This window comes from Callorhinchus milii, unplaced genomic scaffold (assembly GCF_018977255.1).
Source record: "Callorhinchus milii isolate IMCB2004 unplaced genomic scaffold, IMCB_Cmil_1.0 Scaffold14, whole genome shotgun sequence".
NCBI classification, from domain to species: domain Eukaryota; kingdom Metazoa; phylum Chordata; class Chondrichthyes; order Chimaeriformes; family Callorhinchidae; genus Callorhinchus; species Callorhinchus milii.
Genome location: NW_024704755.1, coordinates 2,682,309 through 2,701,066, shown reverse-complemented (window position 1 = coordinate 2,701,066; position 18,758 = coordinate 2,682,309). Strand labels below are relative to the sequence as shown.

Genomic DNA, 18,758 nt, shown 5'->3' with positions numbered 1-18,758 from the left:
TAGCCCAGGCTGACGTAACAGTGCAATGCTGGGGGTAACGCTGTGTTGTTGGTGGTGCCGGTCTTCGGATTAAACATTAAAATGAGGTTCCGTCTGTCTGTTCAGGTGGACGTTAACAATCTTGTGGCGCTCGTTCAAAAGGAAAAGGAATTTCTCCCAGTGTCCAACTATTTGTGAAGACTGGGCTGATGTGGATTTTCCTCTTTTCCAGGTATCACCAAATGGGACATTCGGCAAAAAGTTTGGGATTATATGGAAGCAAACGACCTGGCAAACTTCCCAAGGCCGGTTCATCACAGAATCCCTAATTTTAAGGTAGCGTTGCCAGTTAGAGAGGGGTTGGGATGCTGCTAATTATGAGATCTGATACAGACGACGTGTGTCATAGAGTCCAGAACTTTTGTGGCAGAAAATAGTGAGCTCCGTTCAGCCCATCTGGACTGGACTGTGCTGGTCCTCTGAAATAGCTCCACCTTTAATCCCACACTTCTGCTCTATGGTCTCTTTTCCTATGTCGGTCCAGTCAGATCTTTTAAGCCTTCAAAAGGCCATGCGATTAATGTGGACGAAAAGGTTAAGCAGCCTCGTTAGGGAGAGAGAAGAGTTCGTAGCAAGGAGATGATGCTTCCCTTCCCGTTGCTTACTTTTATTTAAATATAATTTTTTCAAAGTTTGTCACATCTTCTGCAATCACAGGGGGCTGCCCGAGCTGCAGAAAATGGGTCAAACTTGTGGGAGTTCAGGATTGCGGGGAGGGTCAAAGTGAACCCTGACGAGCCTCAGGAACAGAACCGTTTTCTCACCTTGGAAGTAAGTGTCTTTGCGTGTGTTGTCACTCCCCCAGGGGGCCGGTGATGCCTGCAGTAAAATCGTGGACCTCGACTTCTTCAGCGCAACGAGGGAGGTCAAAGTGGATCCCGATAAACCACTGGAAGGAATCCGTTTAGTCAGCCTCCAGGTAGTGGCAACACATAAAGAATAATCATAATAATTTGGTCACTCAGTCCACGACTGTTTGCGGGGCGCTGCTGTGGGCAATTGGCTGCTGGCGTTTCGCCCACAAAATATACAGTCGATTCACTTTGCAGTATATTCTGTGAAGGCGCTTTGAGAGGTCTCGGAGACGTGATAAGGCACTGCATCAAATGCAAAGATTATTATATACTATTATTATAACATCGGTCATTCACTTCACGGCTGTTTGTGGGACGTCGCTGTGCTCAAATAACCTGAGGCACTCAGTTACATTGATTGCCAGCAATCAAATTAGTTTGGGCCTGTGTGAAAATGACTTTTGCGGATTACGAAGTGGACTTGCATGTTTTGTTGGACGGTGTCCGCGGGGGATGAGCTGGTTTATACACTGTTCACCAGGATGCTTGTGTGCAAAAAAAGTCGTTGTTTGATGTGATTCATATTGTTGCAGGCAAAAAAAACCTTGCTGGTCCCAACACCTCGGCTTAGAACAGGGCTGTTCAACAAGATAATCCCTCCAGTGGGAGCCTCGAAGGAAATGCTCAGAGTGTGTTCTACGGCTCGGGTGGGTACATTACTTCTTTGCTTCACTTCTTTTCAGCCTGAGTTTAGTGTTATTAGAGGCAGAGGCAGCTTGGTTCAGTTGCTGACGCTCTCGCCTTTGAGTCAGAAAGTCGTGGGTTCAAACCCCACGTTGGGTACTTTTGAGTTGCAAACGGAGGGACAGTTCCAAAAGCTCCGATAGGTTATACATACAAAAATTAGTCACTCACTTCATGGCAGCTTGTGAGTCATTGCTGCACGCAAATTTGCTGCAGAATCCACAGTGACTCCATTTTACATTAAATCCCCCGTGAATGCTTTGGGAAGTCCTCCCGACATGAACGATGCCGCTGAATCAATGGCAAGGATTGACGCATGAAATTCTTAGTTTGGTTTGGATACTCTTCAGCACGGTGATGGGTTTCCGCATGTGCTGCGATAATGTGCTAGCTGGTTTGCGATTTTTTTTCAGCCCATTCCTGAGGACAGAATTAGTTCGCCATCCAGTGTTCGTCACTTGCTACTGTCTGGAAAGTAACTGAGTTAACGTTAAGATTGACAGCACAAATGGTGTGGAACATGGTACAGGCAATCCAGTGGCTACACGGACCCAGGAGCTGGTGTGCGATTAAACAAGAGGACGGGCAGAGCAATAGGGTGTTTAACAGAGGAAGAAGTCAAGGGTAGATGATGGGGAGTTTCATTAACAGGGTGACTTGCCATTTTAAAGCCGGGTAGTGACGGGGAGTGAGCGATTAACGGATTAACTGAGGAGCGAATATGGGAAAAACGTGCAAGGAATCCACAGCAAACGATTCGGTTCAGTGACTTTGTCACATGCTCCGGTAATAATGAAGCTGCTGAGCTGTGTCACCAGGCGACCTTGTTCACTGGCGTTCCCGGGTTAATGCAAAAACTGAGCATTGGTTATCTGCGGATTAATTAATGTCCAAAGTTGCCTTTGAGTTCCCCGCCCGATCGGAAGGAGCCATTGATCAGTGAAACCACAACAAATATATATGAAATGTGCGGGGGTGGTGGGGGTTGTGGGGGAGGGGGGTGGTGGAGAAGGGCAGCTCCAGTTATTTCCAAGTTTAAACAACGAACTTGCAAATATCAGCCACTTATCTGATGACTGAAATAGACATTTTTATACTGCCCTTCTCAGAGCACTTTGCTAAGGTAAGGGCAACTGTTAATGGCAACAGACTTGATTGGAGTACAGCTGTTGGCGTGTGTGTTTTTGTTTTTGTTCGATCCGTCCTTCATTGAAACCTCACTCCCCATCTACACCCCGTTCAGGTGGACGTTAAAGATCCCACGGCACTGCTTGAAAAGAGGAGGGAGTTTCTCTTTCTCGGTGTCCTGTCCTGGCCGACAATCCCCTCAATCAAATCGCTCATTCACTTCACGGCTGTTTGTGGGGCGTTTGCTCACTGCGCGAATTGGTTGCCGGGTTCACCTGCGAACCACGCAGTCACTACGGTTTACAGTAAAATCCTGTGAAGTGCTTTGAGACGAATGTAAAGGTTATTCTCTCTATTCTTACCTGTACGAAAAGATTTGCTTCCGCTCTGCCACCCCCACCCCCACCCCCCGCCCTTAAAAAAAGGAACGAGACCGACAATAGGGATTTCAGTTTGGCATTTCAGGAATTGAAGTGTTTTTATAATGCACAAGGTTGCATTGACTCGCAGCAGGAAGGTGGATTGAATGGAAGTCATCTTGCCACTGGGTAAGATGCCTTATGCACGAGCACCTGCATTCTCAGCACATTCAGTGAGCAATGAAACTACTGATGGGGGGAAGCCTCACCCTGCAATCTGATCACAGAACGGATTTTATATGTGTGTTGGGGGAGGGGGAGAGAAAAGTCCGCTCTTTGGTGAAAAGCGCAGTTTAAAAATTAACCTCGTTCACAAATCACTCGCTGGGACTACATTTTGGTTGGAGAGGAAAAAAAGTCTTTTCGAAAAGTCTTGCTTCATGGCTGATTGCGGGACATTGCTGTGCACAAACTGGCTGCTGAGTTTCGGCCACAAATCAGTCCACTTTACAGTGTATCTATCCTATGAAGCGTTTTGAGATGTCTCAATGACGTGATAAGGCGCTATGTCGAATTAGTGTATCTTTGTGTTTTTTTTCCCCCCCCAGGGGGTGAAGGAGTACAGTGTGCCGGTAGGACTTGATGCTAAAGTCCATGTAGATCTGATTGTGGTGGGTTCTGTGGCCGTTTCAGACAAAGGTAACACGTGGCGAATTATCTCCGAATATGACCAGCCAAGTGCTGTAACTTATGCTGTAACATCAACTGTACTCAGATTTCTATCACAGTGAATCCGCATTAATATCACATTCAGTCTCGAAAGGAGGTGTCACTGACTGGGCCCGATCGAGAAGTGTGTTACACGTTAAATGGGATGAAAAAAAAGTAAACCCAGAACAATACTCTCAAATGCACCAAGACTGTGGGACAAGATAGCACTGGTTTAAATGGCTGCCAAAGGGGTCTATCTCAGGTCAGAGTAAAGTATTTCTTTACCTAGTGGATAATTAACGACTGGAACAGGTTATCAGAAAGGGTGGTTTATGCCAGGAACATTGGGACTCGTTTATAAAACAACTCGATGCTGTGCTGGGAATCGTGAGAGAATGTACATGTGGGGGAAGAAAGTCAAAGCAGGTGAGGGGACATTGAGCAATGGGTAAGCAGGTGAGGGGATGGGAGTAGGGGGTCAATAGTCCCAGTAAAACCATGGGAGTGTCAGTTCACTAGGATTAGAAACAAAGATGATATCTGATGTGTCACTGAGTACCAGTCCAGTTACGTGCCTCTAATGGTCCTTATCTTGTCCTGGCTGCCAAGGCTGGAGGATTGGCAAAGGCGAGGGTTTCTCTGACCTGGAGTACTCGATGATGGTATCGATGGGAGCTGTGGATGAGAAGACAGTTGTGGTGACCACGGTACACGATTCCCAGGTGTGTCCGGCGAAGACATTGACAAATGATCAGGTGGCTGTTGCAAGAGAGAGAGAGAAAGAGAGAGCTGTGTGTTCAGCCACCAGTCATAAACACAATTAAATCATATTTCTTAGTAACCTCACTCCCCCGGTGCTTTCTCTCCTCTTAGTCTTGTTGGCCCAATCTTCCATGTCGCTAGTTCCTCTCCACACAGGCATCGAGGCCAACTCAAGCATTGGGGGAATCTTATCTAACTGTTTGCCCAATGCATCCCGACCTCCCCAAACACACACTCGCGCGCGCGCACACACACACGCAAACACATACACACACACTTTCCCGTTGGCAGAGCAATCAGGAACAGCTAATCCTCCCTAGGCCAGGCGCATTGAGATGAACATAGGTGTAAGCGCTCTGAGACTCTACCCTGCATGGGGGGTGGGGGGTGGGGGGGGCGCTATACAATTGCAAGTTGTTGTTGTAGGTGCTGTATATTGCACTGTAATTAGATTGCAAGTTTTATTGAAGCGTTTCAGAAAGAAACAAATCGCTGTGATTTTGCGAGGGGCGAGGGAGGAGGGGGAAACATCAGTTAGGATTTTCCCACTCTTAATTGCTCAGTGAATTCAGCAGCAGGATTTTGAGAAAACACAGCAGAAATTGACCTGCAGATCTGAATATGTGGCAGTGCACTTAAAATAAGCCAGAACTTCTGTGTTCAAATACACCAGGGAGTTCTAGTGCGATTTCCCTCAGGGGGCTTCGAGCACTGGTTGCTAAATACCAGCTGTAAAAAGCTGCGTTGTGTTTTGTGTGAACATCTCTCAGTGATTAGGATTTTGTGGGGGAGGGGGTAAAGGATAGGATGGTGATGTTAGAGCGGGGGAGAGCAGGGGGTGTTAAGGGAGGCTCATTAGGAGCTGCGGACTGAGAGGTGGGATGTTACGTTCTCAGTTTTTTTTTAAAAAAGTGTGGCTCCGATGGGGGAAGCCAGTCATTTTCGACAGCAAAACATTTAAATATTTTTTTACCTCCTGAATAAGCGAATGAGTTCTAAAAAAATAAATAACCGGCTTCATATTTCCTCGAACGTAAGACTACTGTGCTCCCTTATCCTCCAGTATGCCTGCACTTCATTCACTGATTTGAATTAAGGTACCATTCGGGATCTTTCCCACTGCAGTTCCTCCCCAACCCAAAGAGATAGGACCAAGTGTTTGTGCTTATGCAGCCATGGAAGTGTGGAAGTGGGAACCAGCCAAGCAATGTTAGACAAACAACTTGATATAGGAACCCGGTTGTTGGTTGATTGGCGGATCGCTTTCTGCGGGTAATAATCCCCCCTCAAAAAAAAATTGGTCATTCAATCCACGATTGTTTGTGGGATCCTGCTGTGCGCAATTGGCTACTGGGTTTCACCCACAAAATACACAGTCAATACACTATACCACACACCGTAAAGTGCTTTCAGACGTCTCAGCGACGTGATAAGGCGCAATATCGAATGCAAGGCGTATGATTGTTATCATTATAATCAGCTATTTTATTCCGTGGTTGGTTGCTCGCTGCTGTCTCGCGGAGCAACATCATTGAATGTCGGAGGTCGGATTGAAATACTCTGAATCTAATAACCCTCCTTATTCTGGCTCTCAGGTGCTTGACGTCCCAGGAGAGTTGATGGAAGAGCACGACCTTACAGTAGATTATATCCTTACCCCCACCCGGGTGATCAGAACAAACTGCAGACGCCCCAAGCCAAAGGGGGTTATATGGTCCAAGGTAAAACCTGAGGAAGGGAACTAGTAGAGAGTTTAATGTTTAACCAGTGTTCATTGCTTTAGAATTTATACTCCATTCCAGTATTTCCTCTCTCCTGTGATTTAAAAACTACTTTTGCTTCATGTTAATAATAATAATTGTGATCATTCAGTCCACGACTGTTTGTGGGCTGCTGCAGTGCACAATTATAGTTTTGCCCACAAAAATACAGTGAATTCACTTTATAGTATATTCTGTGAAGTGCTTTGAAACGTCGAGAAGACATGAAAAGCGCTTTATAAAATGCAAGGATTATTTATTATAATTATGTCCTGCGTTTCGCCAATAAAATACACAGTCAATACACTACACATACTGCTGACCGGATAAAAACCCAGCAAACATCTGTTGCAAACCGACACAATTTGACGTTAAACATACAGCATAAAGGCAGCACAAAGTTCCCACAGCCTCTGAAGTGCATTCTTATTTATAGAACCATAGTCTGCATTGCAAGTCTTGTATTTCACCTTGTCTTCCAACTCCCCTCCCCCTCCCACCCGCCTGCACTCCCTCCCAAGGTGGACTCGCAGATGATGGGAAAAATACCGATCCTAAAACACCTTCGATTCAAAGAAAAACAAGCAGGAAAAGACGTCCGACTGATGGAAGGAACGATCCCAGCGAAGGGGCAGATGTGTTTGGATGACGATACACTTTCTCTGGGAGTTGGGGCCGGGGTTAAAAATAGCCGATCCAAAACGTTCAGAAATAGCAACAGCCGCGCGGGTAAGGAATCCGAGGCCGAAAAAGGGTTCGGTGTTTCAAGCAGCATTACCACGGTTTACATTGGTAATATACCTCACAACCTGAGAGTCAGTGAACTGAAGGATGTCCTGAGAGAGCACGATGCTGTGCCAGTGCGACTGAACTGGAAGGGAGCCCAGCACAGAGCCTTTCTCGACTACAGGGATGAAGTAACTGCAGGGAAAGCCGTGACTTCTCTGAGTGGCCTGAGGATTAGTGGGATCGCGGTTCGGGTTGAACTCGCCAAGAGCCAGAGGGAAACCAGGCTGAGAGATCAAGCCACTAAGAAACCAACTGTACTACCCTCGGCCCAGCCTGGCCCATAAGTACTTTTGAGAATTGCTCCGAAAGTCTTAAGTTACGTTTAATTTCCAGTGGAGTCAGATTAGTGGGCATTGACCGCATTCAGTGGGTTTAGAGAAACTTCTGAACAAGTACAGCACTCAATTACTTCTTCTCGGTGGTATGGGAAACTCTGGAAGCAACAAATGAAGTTGGAAACGTAGTTTGATGTGACTTTATATTGAAATAAAAATGTTTTGGGGGACGGCTGTGGTTAAGACAGCACCGTATACAGTAAAGCGTCACTGTAAGATGCTCCGATATTAAAGCATTCTCCGGGAGAACATGGATTGCATGGAATTATTACGTAGAAAGTTACAGCGTAGAAATGGGCCATTCCGCCCAACTGGTCCATGCTGCTGTTTATACCCCAAAATTAGCTTCCATCCCTCTTAATCCCCTCTATTCGTTTACAAGGTGAGCACACTAACCATTACTCTACGTAACTCATCATCATCACAAACCAATCCACATCCCCCCCCACTCCACCAGCACGTCAGTGAAATTTCAAGCAAGTTTCCTTACTCCACACGCCTGTTTTCCCAGCAATAAGTAGGAACCCAGTTGTCAATCGATTGGCAGACCGCTTTCCGGGGGGTAATGATCCCTCAAAAAAAATGTCACTCAATCCAAGACTGTTTGCGGGACACTGCTGTAGGCAATTTCGCCCACAAAATATACAGTCAATTCACTTTACAGTATATGCTGTGAAGCGCTTTGAAACGTTCGACGGTGTGATAAGGCGCTGCATCAAATGCAAGGATTATTATTATTAATAAGGGAGCTGCTGGGATTGCTCTTACAGTATTGGCAGCGTGGAGTGTGTGTGGCAGTGGTGGCAGGGGCAGCACTTTAGCTCAAACCGTGATGGAAGCTATAAAGTCTGAGTGACTTTCTTTAGACATTTGTCTTCATAACCAAACATTTGCACAAGTGCAAAGCACACAGCTCTCTATCAAAACTTCACTTGTGAGGTTTGATTTTTCTTGGAGACTTGACAAGACTCTGGGTCCACTCACACAGGGTACAGGATGATCTTATAAGTGTACATTTTGATTGGTGCAGCCCCAATGGAAGTGGTTTGTGAGTTTTATTCCATTGCTGACTGTCCTGAGCCCCTGACATTCTCTGCAGTCGTGCCCTCCCTGCAGGGAAAACGATGAGGATTTATTTTCATTAATTGGTTCTGCTGTGCAACCTGTGTATTTTTCCCGAGGAACGCTTGTAGAAAAACACAGCAGCTCTCACTAAATATTGGAATGTGGGCTTATCAGGTTGCGAGCTTTTCCCGTGCTTTGCCAAAATAACTTAGGAGCAATGGGCTGATTTCATTGATTCCTTGCATGACAACTATTAAGGAAACTCAGTGAGTCGGGCCTTAGACTTGGGACCAGAAGGTTATCTAGCATTACAGCCTATTGTATCCACTTAGATTTCATCCTTTTGAGTTTTTCTGTCTATGAAAAACTCTCCTGCTTGGTGGGAAGGTAACAATAATATAATAATAATAATCCTTGCATTTGATATAGCGCTTTTCACGTCTTCTAGATGTCTCAAAGCGCTTCACAGAATTTGCTGTAAAGTGAATTGACCGTAAGTTTGTGGGCGAAATGCAGCAGCCAATTGCGCACAGCAGTGTCCCACGAGCAGCCGTGGATTGAAAATGACCAATTTATTATTGCTTTTTGGTTTGGAGGTATTATTATTGTAATAACATTAATAGTAATAATGCTTGCATTTGATATAGTGCCTGATCACGTTATTCGAAAAGAGAAGAGAGTTTCTCTCTCCCTCCCCGTGTCCTGGTCAACAAATCCCCCAAGCAAAATCGGTCACTCACTCCTTGCCTGTTTGTAGGACATTGCTATGCGCAAACTGGGGGTTGAACCTACAACCTTCTGAAGCAGAGGCTCCCGACTGAACGAGGCTGACACCTAAGCCTTGGATATGTGCATTCCTGTATCTATTCTAATTATAGCATGTTGTTATTTGTGTGGTCCTATTCATGAGGCAGGATTCCACTGTGTGTCAGCTTTGAGATGTTCCTTCATGTGAAAGGCGCTACATAAATGCAGCGAGCTGTGTGGAGTATTTATCAGCCATCTGTCAGCCCTCTTACCTGTCTGTACTTAAAACAAATCAACCACTGCCACGCACATGGAAGAAGTCGTATTCCATAGCTCCTTGTTTGGTACGCGGCTGAAGTGCTTATTTATTTAATTCTTTTTTATAACTTTTTTCATTCCTCGCAAGTAATTAAAATTAACGAGGAATGACATTTGACACCCCAAATGAGGTGCCTTGCTGTCTGCTTTCTGAAGCAACTCGTGAATGATGCAGACTAGACTGATGCAGTTTTGTTTTTGATGCAGTTTTTTTTTCATTTGAAGTTTGCTGGGTATTTTGTTTCATTGTGTTGTGTTTTTTTAAGCCACCACTGAAACGAGCAGCTAAATTATTTCAAAGTACTGACTTCATCTCGGGGGAAGGTTCTGAGAAATATTGTGGCGCGTTTTCTGACATTTTTATCAAATATGTTTCATCAATAATTCAACTTTGCTCATTTCAACTTTAACGGTCTTTTTTAGTGTCCACCTGAACGAACAGGCAGACAGGACCTCGATTTAAACGGCTCACCTCAAGGATGGCATCACCAACGATGCAATACACCCCCGAGCCCTGCATTGGAGTGTCAGCTTAAACTCTGTGATTTCAAGTCCTGATACGTGGGGAATGAACCATTTTTCTCTCCCAAATTGCCGGGGTGGGGGTTGAAGTCCATTGTAGCTCCTGACCACTATCGCTAGCTAGTTCACAGAGTGTCACCTTCTCCTGCAGTTTGCCTTGTAATGGCCAGTGCCTTTGGAGCAGAATAAGACCCTGTTAAAATGATGCGAGCTCCGTCGGGAGCTAGGCTCATGGAAACTCAACACGTGTGTGTGGCCGCACAAATTGACTGGCGCTTGGGAAACCATCAGGAATTTAAAATCGGAGAAATCGTCCACTGAATTTGCTTCTCTGCACAGATTTCTTTTATGAATGCCAAACAAAATGAAGATTGTTTGTGTTCGAAATTCATACCTTCTGCAAAACGGAAGAATTTCAAATTGTACGGAGCATTAACAAAAATATTGCTGTTTGTTCCGATGCTTGGGTATAAGCGGAATTCTGTCGTGAGTGACGGCTTGAAGCGTAAACAGTGCAATAATACCACTTTACATTCAGTTAAAAAAACTTTCCATTTGAACGGTTCATAACTCATTTCTTTATTCCTTATTTGCTATAACTTACTGATTTTTTGGCCAAACCTGCACTGTTGATTTCAGGGGAGGGTAGGTGAGAGGGGGAGTGAAAGTGGAGGGAACTAACTCAGAATTCCAGCTTTTTTATGCGAGATAAATATTCTTTCTTACTTTTAATTAAATTGTTCGATTGTTAATGGAAGACGGGAAAAGTTTATTGTCATTTTATTCCCCGGGGGGAAATTTAGGGGAGGATATTTTAATATTTAGAGCATTGAAAAATGTGTCTGTGCTTCACCTCGAATTTCAACATGTCATCTGTGTTCCGTTGCCTACACTTTCCACTAAAAATCATTTGGAAGTAATTGGAGACATGTTGACAATAGTAAGCGTTGCAATTGATATGGCGCGTTATCACATCATTGAGACATCCCAAAGCGTTTTGAAGTGTAGTGACTATGTCATTTTGTAGGTGGACACGGCAGCCCAATTGGTGCACAGCAATGTCCCACAAACAGCCATGAGGTGAATGACTGATTCTGCACGGGATGTGTGCGCTGGTGTAGTTCCGCTGAAGCGTGTGTTGTGCTGTGGTAAACTGTATTTGGAAATTATTGATAAAACATGTGTTGTTTTTCCACTTCCAATTGAACCAATGCTGTGCCCAGTATTCTAAGGCAGTATCTCTTTCTCTTGCAATTAAAAGTGTGTGTGTGGGTCTTTTGCCTCCAGTACTGCACCAACCTGATCTCTGTTTGCTTTCTTTGGCGTTGTAAAGGGTCATTTAATTTTACATCACAGCTCTCAAGCCAATGCAAGCAAACACGCAGCAAACCTTTGTACCATTCCATGTCACTACTGCTCAAAATAATTTTCTGTGGGATTTACCCTCTGATCAGAATGTTGACAGACCCGTGAATCAAGTTTCAAATGCTGTACCACTTGTTGCCATAACACTAATAGATCATTATAATATTCATTGCATTTTGGACACAGCACCTCGCAAAAGCGTTTCACGAGATATGCTGTAAAATACACTTTATAGGCGGCAAACGCGACAGTGTTTGTCTGCACATAGCGATGTGTGTGCGTGTGGAGTTTAAACTGGCACAGACTAGTCGGGCCAAAATGACTTGTTTTCCGTGCTGTAAAATTCTGGGCAATTCTATCCGAGTCTTAAAGAAACCTACAGAAAATTGGCATCCAACTGAAGGCTATTATTTAAGAATCTGGATTCTCTGAACTGCTAAGAAAATGGAGTAAATCTAGACCAGGGTAGGATAGTAACAGCATGTGGGGTGTGATGGAGCACGGTCAGCGACTAATGTTGTCTCCGTGACATGCTCCACATGTACCTCAAGGTGGCGACATTGCCTCACGTTTCAACTTTATTTTGCCACAAAATTCCAGCAGTTAAAAAAATTCCTACGACAACAACAACAACAATAATAATAATAATCCTTGCATTTGATATAGCGCTTTTCACGTCGGGAGGACGTCCCAAAGCGCTTCACAGAACACACTGTAAAGTGAATTGACTGTATATTTGTGGGCGAACGCGGCAGCCAATTGCGCACAGCAATGTCCCACAAACAGTCGTAGATTGAAAATGACCAATTTATTATTGTTTTTGGTTTTGGAGGGATTATTATTAGGCTCTGTGTGGAGTAAGGAAACTTGCCCAAGGTTTCGCCCAACAACTTGCACTTCTATAGTGTATTCCACGCAGGGTAGCATCTCATTTAAGAGCGCTTAAATGTCATGAGGTTCAGCACACATTACAACTATGTGTCGTGGTGTCCAGCGTCCAAAAATAAGATTTAATCGAGAGATTGAAAGTTTAATTTTGATCGATTCTTGGATCGTGGAACTTCCTTAAATTACTTGTATACGATCAGCAATTAATTTTTTATAGAGGACAATTTTACTATAATTCATCCAAAACAATCTTCCATCTTCACGTTGACCAGCCGTTTGCGGTTTAAAGCAGAAATCTTCCTATTCTGCTGTTCTGCAGACATTACACTGGTTTCATTCCTGAAGTAGGCCATTTGGCATTTTAGATTCTTGCCCCTTTTTTTCTCTCAAAAAAAATTCTTCAAAACAATTTTTTTTCAAAACTTCACACATTTCTGCTGCAGAGAGAAAGTCGAAATTATGTCAGCGTGTGTGTAAAAAAAAAATGCATTGACCATTCATTCCCTTTTTTATCCCATTTTATCACGGTTCAGCCCTGCAGTAAATGGTATAAAACGGAAAAAAAAAGATTTCAGTCCGTCTGTGTTTAGTCTATAGTCAGTGGATTGATATATGGAGGGAGCTATTCAGCTTAAAATGTGCACAGGTAAAGTTTTATTGCACAAGACTTCCTCTGCTAGTGATATTAGTTATAACACAGTCTGAGCATTTTATCGATGCCATCCATACTTTCATAGGAAGGTTTTGTTCACACTGCATTCCATACTGTGCGGTGGTGGGGTGGGGTGGGGGGACAGATGGAAACCAGACTTTAGAGTGAATCATATTGGAAACTGAACAGAGAGAGCAAAAAAAATGAAGCGAGTAGCTACGGAAATCTTCCATTCCCAGTCTTGCACTGGGGGACTCCCGATAGACACCATGTGAATTGTACATAGTTAATAAATAAATAAACCACCATCGGTGGTCAGATCTTCATCCTTCCAGCCCCCACCCTCTGGAACTCCACCTCACCAGACCCTTATCTAAATCCTTTGACTGAGCCTTCGGTCACCCTCCTAACCCCACCCTACCTGCCCTCATTCCCCTCCTGATTCCAACCCCCACTTCGGTCCAAACCCCTGACTGTCCTCCCGATGTGAAAGGAGCTGTGCAAATATAATTTGTTGAATTCAGACCCTTTCAGTACCAGAAGTCGTATCAATTTATAGCTTTGAGTAGTTCAGTAATTAACAAACAAATTGGGTACTTTGTAATTTTCTATATTGCATTTTTAATGATTGTTAATAGGAGAGTTGTCAGTGCTGGAGAATTTAATACGGTATTTAGTTTTACTTCTTGTACTCCAATAATCTAATAGTTCTCGCATTTGATATAGCGCGTTATCATTTCTTCGAGACGTCTCAAAGCGCTTCACAGAATGTACTATAAAATGGAGTAAAATGACTGCATAATTTGTGAGCGACACACCCAAGGTCAGATACTGTGCAGACCAGAAGCAGAATGAAGCTTTCCCTGTACCTAACAATGTACCTTGACGCCAAATTTCAACAGAGAACCCACATAAAGCACCAATGTGACACGTTAATTTCCCACAGCAGTCATCCTTATGATCGTTCCGAGTGAAATTACAAATTACATGTAATTTATGCCAAAGTGTCAGCAATCACGAGGGAAGTGAGACCACCCAACTTCATGTTCCGGAGCAAACTTTCAGCCCATCTCGTCTCAAATCCAGATTGCAAAGGTGGGAAAACAGTTTCTTTTTTGCCCACTGCCACCACACCCACCCTCCAATGCCATGAGTTTCATGTAGCCGCAATATTACACTGGAGTAAATCCTTTGGCATTGCAATAATATTCTTAATAGGATTCCTTTAATAAGAAACGCAATTCGCACAAACCGGGATTCCGCACAGGAAACCGTCGTACGTCACACCCTGGACTGAAAGAACTCCAATCGATCTACGTTACTTCCGGAGCGGAGCTCCCGTGTGTCGATGGGAATTTTATGGAATCTCATTAAGAAATACCGCAAATTTAGACCTTACAACAACAAATGTGCATTTATATAGGGCCCTGAGATATAGGGCAGCATCTCAGAGCATTCACCAGAACGGTTGAGCAATAACTTGAAGTGAAGCTGGGAATAAGACCTCTGACCTCTAAGTAAACCTCTTCGCTTGTAGATACTCACAAACCTTGCATCCCTCCCTTATGCACTGGCTTGTACACATTGGTCAGCGTAGTTTTCTATAGCTGCAGTAAAAAGGCGTCAGTTAGTTATTAACGACGACAAATGTGATCTTTTAGTTGTTGAAATATATATTTTTTTAAGAAGCTGTGGGACGAAGGTGTCCAGTTTTCTTCAGAATATTGGGTTTTGGCTCCTGCTAGACTGGAAGCCTATTCCTTTCGATCGCATAATGCGAAGGAGTGTTCCAGGCAACGAGAATGTTCTCCCTGTCAAAACAATTAATTGTTACCCTTTGAGCATGAGTTGTCAAAAACTTTGAGTTTCATGGAGTCAAATGTGATCCCTAATCTCCCCTCCCTTGGCACAAATATCAGTAGCATGTCAGGTTTAGAAAAGTAAACTGACTCAGGTAGCCACAAGTCTTATTAATGAGCATAATTGTTATATTGTAGAGCTCACTCGCCTGCACAAAATGCAGTCACTACACTTTACCATAATCCCTGCCACGCACTTTGAGACGTCTCAACAAGCCTGATAAGGCGCTGTATCAAATGCAAGGATTATTATTATTAAATACATTATCGTTCTCAACAAATAACTTTTCAATGAGTATCTTAAATTGTTAAAAAGATATTTGGTCGCTCAATCCACGACTGTTTGTGGGACACTGCTGTGCCCAATTGGCTGCTGTGTTTCGCCCATAAAATATACTGTCAATTCAATTTACAGCACATTCTGTGAGGTGCTTTGAAGCGTCTCACCAACGTGATAAGATGCTATATCAACTACAAGGATTATTATTATTATATCGTATAAAAGATTATTCCAAAGAGTGGTTTCTAAGTATGAACTGGTCACGGGGTGAGGTGTAGTATTTTAATGCACGGAGCCACAGACTGAGGGCGTTAAAGCCTCCGAGAGCAGCTCATGCTCACAGTTGTGCCCAGGGCTACACCAGATACTGCTGAGAGGAGGCAGGAGATGAGCCAAAAGGAGCGGGGGAGGAATTGGAGACATTCCCAACCACATCACCACAGCACCTCTTAGTGGTCAAACCAGGAGCAGCAATGGCTCAGACTGGCTTTATACCATTCCTGATCTGGTCAGCATCACCGACCCTGGAGAGACACTGTACTGGTGGAGGGGGGGGGGGGGCTGTGTATGCGCGCGCGCGCGTGTGAGTGAGTGAGTGATTGATTGAGTGAGTGAGTAAGTGAGTGAGCGAGCGAGTGATTGAGTGAGTGAGTGAGAGTGAGTGGGGGGGGGGACAAAGGAGCGCCTGCGAATGAATCATAATACAAATAAACATGCTATTGTATTTCCATTTGTTTTATTAATTAAATCATTAAATATCCGACTCTGTTTTCTACTTGAGCAGAATGGCAACCTGAGAAGTATATTTTAGTTAACATTGGAGAAGTAAACGTGATGTTTAAAGGGATGTCTGTGTCGGTGGGGTTGTGAGCTAGAATATACGACTGGGAGCTGTTTTTTACCTGTGGGGAAACTGGACTTTTCCACGTTCAAAACTGTCAGGACGCATTCCAGTCTTGATGGGCATACCATTTATCCAGTAACCTTCTTACAATGAGGATTAGACTGCAGGGAAACTTAATCCTAAAAAGACTCCTTGATGAGAGGGAGGTGGAGTAGAAATTACCAATGTTTTACTAAGCAAATCTTGTGCAAAAAAAAAACAGCTCCACTTGCCATTTTGACATTTCATTTAGAATAAAAAGTAACTGGAATAATAAACTTAATACCTGTGACCGAGGATTTGTACCACCCGGATTCTAACCTCAAACCAATGTGATTTCAAGCTGGAAAGGGCAAATTTAATCGTTTTTCACACCGTCCCAAAGTGCCAAAGGGCAAAGCTGCACTGCTGACAACTTTTCATGCTGTATCTGAAAGCCTCAAGTTATAATAATAATAATATAATAATAATATCATTATATTCGCTCTTACATTGTGGTTTGGTTTTTGTTGTACTCTGGGCTTGTGATAGGCTCACAAGTCACAACCTCAATGGGTTTGCACGGAAAGTAGCAGGTTTGAAGTTGATCGAGAGTTCAAAATCTTGCTCGAGTCAAGTTATTAACATTCAGTGTGATTATAAATAGCTTTTCCTTAGATAAAAGGCTTGATCAACCTGAGGGACATTGCTGGTGAGCTCATTCAATAATCTCTAGATATTGCTGTCTGTGACTTTGTTACATTGGGAAATAAAAGACAAAACAGTTGGAGGTTCATAGTATAAAAGATCTCACCACCTTCATGGATGATTGCGATTTTGGTTTAAGATTGTAGATATTTTGAAAGGGAAATATCTTTGAGAATCTGTGAATCACAATTATTTTGAAAGGGACGAAGTTAAGAAGATAGTTTCTAAAAAGAATCCAAAGTCCTTCCTAGTAAAAAGGTAATAGAGCAGTTCAATATGCCTAAACACTATTAAAATAACTGGAATTTTAAGTGCCGGCAGAATATGTAGGTGCAATGTTCTCACAAACAGCCATGAAGCAAATGACCGATTTGTATCTTGGTGGGGGGATTGTTGGCCAGGACACAAGGAGAAACTCCCTTCTCTTTCCATCTCTTGTGGGAACTTTAATATCCACCTGAGCTGGCAGATAGGACCTCGGATTCACCTGAAGGATGGCATCTCTGACAATGCCGTGCACCCCTAACTTTGCATTATTATTGGCGGGTCAGCCAAGATTGTGAGGTCAAGAGTCCTGACATAGGTTCTGAACCCACCACCTTCTCGCGCAGTGGCAGGAGTGCTACCAACTGAGCCAGGCCGACACCTATGCTATACCCTTTGTGTCATATCGACATTGAGCTCTGTCCCCAAATCCCCGTTCTGATAAGAAAAACAAATTTTACCGCAGCCGATTCCAACAAACTTTTAAAACGTAAAGTTTAAAGTTTCTTGTGCAGCACAATGGGCTGCCCTGTAAACTTTGCTAATATTACTGTACGACAGAGCCCCTACAGCCTTAACATTAAAAAGCTAACCAGCATTTGACACTGCTTCGTAGAGCTCCACATATGCTCAGAACTCTCCTGAGCCTTTGCTGAGAGAAAAGGGGAGCGGGAAATATCGATCAAGTTTTGATCTGAATTGTTGTACGGCTGGAACTCATACTGTATCACAGCATGCCGTATAAAAGGGTCATATTCAAAAGAATACAACATAATTTACATCTATCCACACACCTCTGTTTACCTAGCAGTAAGTTGGAACCCGGTTGTTAATTAGTCGATTGGCGTACCACTATCCAGGGGTAATAATCCCTCCAAAACCACCACCGGCTCTTTGCAGCTTATTAGTTTCCTGCTGGCGTTTCACCCCATTGGACTTACTTTCTTCTTTGCGGCTCGAGGCAACAAACACCATCCCCAAAGCCCCCTTTGCGTGTGTGTGTGTGTGTGTGAGAGAGAGAGAGAGAGAGAGAGAGAGACGGAGGTTGCAGAGGCGTGTGGATAAATGTCAATTATATTGTATTCTTTTGAATAATGACACTTTTGTACAGATTGCTGTGGTACAACCCATCATTAATGGATGTGTGCACACACCTGGCACTGAATCCTGCTACAGCAACGCAGAGCCACGGGGTGGCGCCACAGAAGCGTTCTCTCTCCACACCCCCCAATCCCCCCCCCCAACCTTTAGCACCGCACCGTTTGGTTTCCCTTTTTATTCTTCTCCCAAAAAGGTCAACAAACTTTTTTTTTGTTGTGGATCACAAAACCCCAAGTCTCTCACCCCTCGCGTGTTCCCACGACATCAGCTGCTCGCCAGCACAAGGGGGGAAACTTGCCTTTTATTGCATAATTCTGATTTTTGGGTGCAGCCGTTAACACTTTCTATAAACTACAGTATGTTTTATAGTTATTTTAACAGTCAATGCTTCAGCTCAAGTCATAACTTTAACCTACACGAAGATTTTACACCTAAAATTCACAGCGTTTCGACTTAGGCGTTGGTACTGTACTCTACAGACAAAGAGTATTTTGGAAATACTCTGAATATAAGCATTCATGAAATAAATCTGTATTACGTCAGATAACTTTTTTTGTATCTAAACCCTCACCAGAATTATGCTGCCTTTATTAAGAGACAATGTCATCCCCGGGATTAACGACTGTGCAGTTTCAGCAATTGGCTGTTTAGTTACAGGAACGGTTCCAGTCGTTGAAACAAAATGAGGGGAGAATTTACACTGAGA

At 43.7% G+C, this 18,758-nt stretch overlaps 1 protein-coding gene across 2 annotated transcripts; it reads left to right on the top strand.

Annotated features, from left to right (window-relative positions):
• Nucleotides 1-216: 216 nt before the first annotated feature.
• On the top strand, nt 217-7,661 carry mthfsd (methenyltetrahydrofolate synthetase domain containing). 2 transcript variants are annotated; one of them, XM_042340371.1, is made up of 7 exons: nt 217-315; nt 697-810; nt 1,427-1,540; nt 3,673-3,763; nt 4,385-4,497; nt 6,133-6,258; nt 6,819-7,661. In XM_042340371.1, the coding sequence occupies exons 1-7, from the start codon at nt 253-255 to the stop codon at nt 7,368-7,370; spliced, it is 1,173 nt and encodes a 390-aa protein (XP_042196305.1). In that variant the 5' UTR covers nt 217-252; the 3' UTR covers nt 7,371-7,661. The 2 variants fall into 2 exon arrangements, with proteins under 2 accessions (XP_042196305.1, XP_007887426.2); XM_007889235.2 differs by lacking the exon at nt 697-810 and adding an exon at nt 845-958 and having other exon boundaries at nt 238-315.
• The last annotated feature ends 11,097 nt before the right edge of the window (nt 7,662-18,758 follow it).

Bases quoted from the DNA above. Each gene is read 5' to 3' on its own strand.
- mthfsd (XM_042340371.1), top strand. From the start codon at position 253: ATGGAAGCAAACGACCTGGCAAACTTCCCAAGGCCGGTTCATCACAGA. The intron at 316-696 runs GTAGCGTTGCCA...CTGCAATCACAG, and splicing joins ACAGAATCCCTAATTTTAAG to GGGGCTGCCCGAGCTGCAGA. The intron at 4,498-6,132 runs GTGTGTCCGGCG...TCTGGCTCTCAG, and splicing joins CCACGGTACACGATTCCCAG to GTGCTTGACGTCCCAGGAGA.